Genomic DNA, 6918 nt, shown 5'->3' with positions numbered 1-6918 from the left:
GCCCAGGCGGGTCTCGAACCCGCGGGCTCAGACAATCCACTCACCTCAGTCTCCCAAAGGTGCGGGATTACAGGCTGAGCCACCGAGCCCGGCTACCCTCAGTCCTTTTTGAGGATGAAGCCACTGACCCACGTAGTCACCTGCCAGTGGCTGCCCCTCTTCTTCTTTTCAGTTGAGGAGGCACCTGCCTTGCCAGGAGATGCTCCCAGACTGGAGGATCTTCCAGTCCTGAGGTGCTGAAAAGTCACCTTGGTTGAAAAGCTAGCAGGGGAGTGGTAGCCCCAGGAAGGTCTTGGGGAGAAGGCTTCTCCCAGAACTCCAGCAGCTGGCAATCTCTCAAGCCCCACCATGTCCATCCGTATTCCTGTCAGAGCCTGGGCCAGGGGAAGAGCGCGCCCAGCACCTGCAGGGTCACCAACAGGCAGCACAGGAGGGGAAAGCAGCCCCACCCCACCTCTCTGGGTCTTTCTCTTTCCTTATCCATCTCTGAGATGTGAAACTTTGATGCTGTTGATCCCAACCCTCATTTGGGGAAGAAACCCAAGCTCCAAGAGGGGACAGGAGTTGTCCAAGGTCACACAGCTCAATCAGTGTCGACCTACTGGGCATCTGCTCTATCGTCAGAATAAACTGCTCCCAAGTAGCCATGCACGTGCACATAATTTATTTCATCTGGAAGGAGCATTGCCTCCAGTCCTCTTTTGTCCCTCTCAGGCCTGGTCAAGGTTAGAATTGGAATGCTTCAAGTATGAGTTCCAGATGATTCACCAGTGAGAACAACCGTGAGGGAGACTCCTTGGGTCATGGGGACCCCAGGGCATTCCTGGATCACCACTAGGCAGTTCCCCACTCCCAGTCTAATCCCCATCTTGTTTCTTGTTTGGCAGAAGTAGATTGATCAGTTAAACTAGTTATGATTGCTTTCATATGGTCAACATTTAAGGAGCGCCAGCTGTCCCTTCCACGACAGGCAATACTGAGGGGCCAAAGATGAGAAAGAGAGGCATAAACAAATCACAACAAAATGGTAGAATAAAGGGAGTTCTGCCCTCACAGACGCACACAGGTAGGGTAGTTCGTCGCTGGAGAGGAAGCAGGGGAAGGTTCCATAAGTGTGCCAAAGGCGTCAGATGTGTGAAAGTGCTGTGAAGTGTCCCCCTCCTGTGATGCTGCCCCTGAGTCACAAGTATTCTGGCATTTCGTGCTGGGGATTTCCATAATGGACAGGCCGGACTTACCAAGTCATTGCACTTAGGATGAGGAAGAGCAGTCCTGGAAAGAGGGTATTGAATAAGCTACAGCTTTCATACTTTGAGTACATGTAACATGTGCTTCTCAAACATCATTGTGCATCCGCCACTGTGTAGGGCACTCAGGAAGTCCAGAGTCAGATGGATCCATACCAAGACATTCAGGGTCCCAGGCTGAGTTTACCAACAGGAAGTGCTCACATCCTAACTGCCTAATTCAACTGCTTTTCCAAGTCATGCTTGGTTTCTCAGCGTTTAATTGGAATTCTCTTCTCCCTGAGCTGATGAGACATACCCTTCTCCCAGGATTCCCTACCTTTGTAGCTCTGGGTGTTCACTTTGCTCTGCCTCTTTCTTCTCTCTCCTGGGTAACTGATAAGGTCTGTGGCCTTCTCAGTTCTCTGGGGGGCACTCTCTTCTGCTTTCCTCCTCAGCCCTGTAACTGCCCTTCTGAGGGCTCCCACCCCCTCCTCTTTCTTTCTTCTCTCCCTCTCCCCCTCCAACACTTCAGGACACCAGGGCTAGCCTTTCTTTTTCACCTCTACAATCACAACTCACTCCTAACAGAATTCCTGGTCTCCAGACCCACCCTACATGTTGGTGCCAAATTCAGATTCCTAAAGATACCACCCTGGCTGTTGACTCTCCTACCACAAACCCTTTGGTACCAACGCACTCCTCCACAGATTAGGCTCTGGCAGGCAACCTGGCCTTCACGGTCTCCATGCTTCCCCATGGCAGGGCCCAGGGCTCCACCAGGCTGCACCCCACCATTCCACCATGGGCAGGGCCTCCCTTACCCACTCCTGCAGCCCCTTCCCCCGGATGGCTGCGCTGCCAACTGGAATTGCTTGGCCCTGCCCGGGCCCAGCCCTCACTGCCGCCTGGAAGTCCCGTCACCACATCTGTGTCTTCACCTCCAAGGCATTCCCTCAGTGCTCTGAGGACGACCTGTGTGCCCTCAGTATAGTCTGCAAGGATGGTCCACAGCACATCACACCTTGTACCGTGGCCACATTCCCAAATGCCCCCATTTCTCAGCCAGAAAACTGACAAGGCTGGAGCCAGGCACAGCTCTCAGCACAGCAGCTCAGAGTAATGCCTCTTGGATGACTGTCCTTTTACTCAAGTATCAGTCTTTTATTTTCAATTCTGCCCGTCCTTTTTCCATCTTTATGCTGCCAAAGAACCTTGAACGGTTTCAGGAAGAGGCAGTTGGGTGGGAACGAGTGGATAGGTAAAAGACCAAGCCAGACGGACACCAAGTACCTGTCAAGGGATGGGCGTATCACCTAGTACTTGAGGAGCTGAGCTCTGGTCCCTGGGTTTAAATCGTGACTTCACTACTTACTAAGTGTGTGAACTAGGGGAAGTCACTTAACCTCTCTGTGCTTTAAGAGAGTTAATAGAAGTTATAACAGAGTTAATAGAAGTACTTCATTATTGCTTTTGTATTAAATGAGTTCATGCATGTTAAAAACAAACAATGGCAGGCACACAGCATTCTCATTACGATCTTATTACTATTACTCCTACTATGATTATTATTCCTGATCTAGCATCCCCAAGGACATACACTGAGTGTTAGGATCTCCTTACCCTTTTCCAATTCATTTTTTTCTCCTCCGTTCACAGGATGACTCTCCTGTCCAGGACACAGAGCTGTGAAGAAGAGTTCACTGGGCCCAGGGATGAAGTTGCTGGAGGCAAGTAGCAGCAACAATAGTAGCAGCAGCATATTAAGCCATTGCAGAAGCAGAAGGGGCTGAGTGTCTGGGTCAGCCTGAAGACACAGGGTGGATTCTCTCCTGGCTTCCTCACCGATGGAGATTGGCTCTGACAGCAGCAGCCTTCTATCAGCTTCAGTTCCTGTCATTTGATGAACTTGATTTAAAAGACAAAACAAAACTTATTTAAAGCAATGCCACGGGGACACTGGTCAGCCTGTGGCATCCTGGACACGATCCACACACCCATCCTTGCAGCTGACCCAAACTGAGCTCTGGTTTAGTGCATCATGATTTGCTTCTATAAAGTGATAGCCTTTTTACTGTCCTAAAGTTTTTATGGTTCTCAAATGTAGGCAAAAACTAATTTTAGGTGGCCAGAAACATAAAATATAAATCCTATAAGTTACAGAAGACCTTAAATTGTATTCAGCTTGGTCCAAATTTGACTGGCAAGCCACTTTTTAAAACATTGGACCAGAAGAGAGAATTACTGAAACATTAAAAAAATATGTCTGAGGCCAGCCATGGTGGCTCATGCCTGTAATCACAGCACTTTAGGAGGCTGAGGCTGAGGACTTGCTTAAGGTCAGGAGTTCGAGACCAGCCTAGGCAACAGAGCGAGACCTAGTCTCTACAAAAAAATCAAAGAAATTATCTGGGCATGGTGGTGCATGCCTGTAGTCCCAGCTACTGGGGTGGCTGAGATGGGAGTATCACTTGAACCCAGGAGTTTGAGGCTGCGGTGAGCTGTGATCATGCCACCACACTCCTGCCTGGGTGATAGAGTGAAACCTTGTCTCAAAACCAAAACGAAACAAAAATGTCTGTTCCATCAACAGCAGCATTTCCTGTCCCATAATTCTTTAGTTGATGTCCATCATAGGAGGCCATCAGCTCACCTTCCCTCTTGCCACCCTGGGGGAGATTGTGGAGAACTCCCAAGGAGAGGCAGAGTGCCAGAGGTTTCTTGCTCTGCGCTGCACCTCCCCGTCCTGGAAGCAGAGCTTGATACCAGAGCAATGGTGGTGCGAGGAGGAATTTTGCGCTTCCAGAAGGTTGCCCTGGAGCATGGACCAGATGTTTCCCGAGCAGCACACCTTGAGCACCAGGATGTGCAAGCTCCTTTCCAGCTTCCCTGGGAAGATGTCCCTGAAGCCCAGCCCAGCCCAGGTTTTTCTCCTGATGCAGGAGGAGTGAGTTGGGTCTTTAGTCTCTTCTCACTGGTGACTCTTGCTTTAATGTTCTGTTTGGAGAGGGCAGGAGGTCTTGCAAGGACCTCTCCCCTCTCCACACACAGTTAATCTTAGGGTTGGTCCTTATTCGGATTTGAGTATTTCACTGTCTCAATGTGCTGATTTGGTATTTGGAGAAATTGTTTTTCTGGAAGTCTGTGAGACCACATCCTACCCTGACTTCTGAAAACAGTCTCTCAGACAAAAAGGCCTTATGTCACCACTGGTACCTCAATTTTCTCATCCCATTTATAGTTTTTCAAGATCCAAGATAGTGTTAATATTTGGGATATATATTTTCAAAAATGATTTTTTAACAGTTTGTAACTTATAGCAAACTTGTAACCTGATTGAGACTGATACTGTCACAGCTATCATAAACTTTAGATATTAGCAGAATTTGGGAGATATGTGTGTCAGTTATTTTGAGAGCGACATAGTGTCTATCTACCATCTATCTATTGACAGATAAGTCTACCCCCTAAGCAATACATGGATTTATTTATATATGTTTTGGGGTTGTGTAGACACACACACATCCGGGCAAAGTGCTTTGTGAATATGTGCACAATTGTGAGTCTATGATGAGAGGGGGCTCTTTCCCTTACTTGAGAAAGGTGTGGGACAGAGATGAAAATCAAACTGTACTTTTTTCTTCTGGAAGATCTAAACATTATAGATGAGAAAGGAGCAATAAAAAGTGACAAGAATGTGATGTTATGGGAGCGTGCTTGATGGTGTCAGAATACCTTTCTATCCCCTAGTCCACTGTAAGTCATGTTATTTGGCTTACTTCATGAAAAAACAGATACCCTATCCCCAGGGGTTGTTAACGAATGAGGGCCCTAGCTGGGAATTCAAGAAGCACAGGGACTGACTCTCGGTCCTGCCGCCTCCCCTCCTCCTCCCACCCCTCCAAGCTCTCCTTTCCCAAAGCAACCGTGACTGGGCATTGCATTTGCATGGCTGATATTGGAATTTCTACATTTGGGATGAAAGAAATCCATCTGTGTCTTAGCACAAAGATGAGGCTAAAAGAGAAGGTCAGAATCTTCTTCCGTGATCTTCTTAGTCTAGCTTGAATTCCAAACTGTGTCCTTCCTTTCTGCAGAAAGAGAGCAAGAAAAGAAATGGCTGCTTTGAAGGGCTCTGCCAATGTTTCAAAGGAGCTGCAATGCTGGTTCAGCTGCATATGAACCTGGGGGCCTTGGGACCCCACCTTCCTCATGGAGGTCATCCTGAACAAAGCTCAGTTTGTCATGCAGGTGTTGTCCTGCGACGAGTTCTCTGGATGTTCAATATAATATATGTCAAATAAAGGAATAAATGAGTGAAAAGGTAACCAGCTCACCATCTTCTGATTAGGTCTCTGGTTAGGTAAACATTTAATACAGCTGAGATAATGAGGGCACTCAGCTGCTGATGACAGGAACCCAGCTCAGACTGGCTGATGAGAAACAGAGCTGTCTCTGTTTCTGAATCCACCCCCCTTTCCTACATACTGAACCCTATAACTGAAAGGAAGAGACCCATATTCAGTCACTCAAGCGACATCGGGAACATCTCTTGGGACTGGTCTCTACTTTCCTCTGTGTTGGTCATGTTCTCAAGCAGGCTCTTCCCAGCCTGCAAACCCAAAGGAAGAGCTTATTTTTTCCCCAGGAACTGTGGGAAAAAGCCCTGCAGAGGCTTTCTGTAGGCCTGTGTGGATCCTGTGCCCACACCTGAGCAAATCACCAAGGCCAAGAAAAGGCAGAGGTCATGTGCCCTCCCCTAGAGCTGGGCGCTAGGTGGGGTAGTCCTGTGTACCAGGACTGTGAATGGGAGCAAGGTGATTCCTCACAGTAAAATCAGGGTGCTGTTACCAAAGGACGTGGTGCTGGGCAGGAAAACCAACAGCTGTTCTCCACAGGGGAAACCAGAAACACCAAAATCCGAAAACACCAAGTTTACTTCAAAATTAAATTTTGTTTGACCCCCAACTCCTTCTAGCCAACTTTGTGCCCTACAGGCCAGGTGAAAATAGGATGAACAGAACATCTCTATATAATGATCAGGTGGCTTATGAAGATGTTGAGAGCACTGAGCAAAATTCAAATGCTACTCATATAAAATGGGATTCAGATTTATCAGCCACCCAAGAAAAGCGGCCTCATTATTCCATGTAACAATGTATTGCTGTGTCCAGAGCTAACCTGTAGCTTCATGAGACTATGAAGTGTCTGCATTATTCGTTGTACACAGTGCCACTAACATGGGAGTGCTCGGTATACATTTGTTAAATAATGAATGACAAAACTGATTTCAGAGCTGGGATAGAATGATTTTCAACAGTCATGGCTGCATACACCTCTCTTATCTGATACCAAATGCCTTGAATGTCATCATGAGTGTCCTTTCCATGAAAATGCAAATACACAAGAGTCATAATTATTATTATTATTATTATCTTTTGAGTTGGAGTCTCACTCTGTCGCCCAGACTGGAGTGCAGTGGCCGCTCCCGGCCACCACAGCCTCGACCTGCTGGGCTCCGGCCATCCTTCTGCCTCAGCCTTCTAAGTAGCTGGAACTACAGGCATGCGCTACCACGCCCGGCTGATTTTTTCTTTGATTTATTGTAGAGATGAGGTCTCGCTGCCCAGGCGGGTCTCGAACCCGCTGGCTCAGGCAATCTACTCACCTCAGCCTCCCAAAGGCGCGGGAT

The 6918-nt window shown here is 47.9% G+C and overlaps 1 protein-coding gene across 1 annotated transcript in view; it reads left to right on the top strand.

Moving 5' to 3' along the window:
* Positions 1-3489, top strand: part of RCSD1 (RCSD domain containing 1) — a 20866-nt gene extending 17377 nt beyond the window's left edge. Inside the window, exon 7 of the mRNA XM_008065433.2 lies at positions 2886-3489. Coding sequence (XP_008063624.2) covers positions 2886-2918 — 33 coding nt within the window. The 3' untranslated portion in view covers positions 2919-3489. The remainder of the gene's footprint in view (positions 1-2885) is intronic.
* Positions 3490-6918: the final 3429 nt, after the last annotated feature.

This window comes from Carlito syrichta, unplaced genomic scaffold (genome assembly GCF_000164805.1).
Source record: "Carlito syrichta isolate Samal-C Ts95f unplaced genomic scaffold, Tarsius_syrichta-2.0.1 Scaffold308343, whole genome shotgun sequence".
In the NCBI taxonomy this organism is placed as follows: domain Eukaryota; kingdom Metazoa; phylum Chordata; class Mammalia; order Primates; family Tarsiidae; genus Carlito; species Carlito syrichta.
This window is presented reverse-complemented; position numbering and strand designations above follow the sequence as displayed.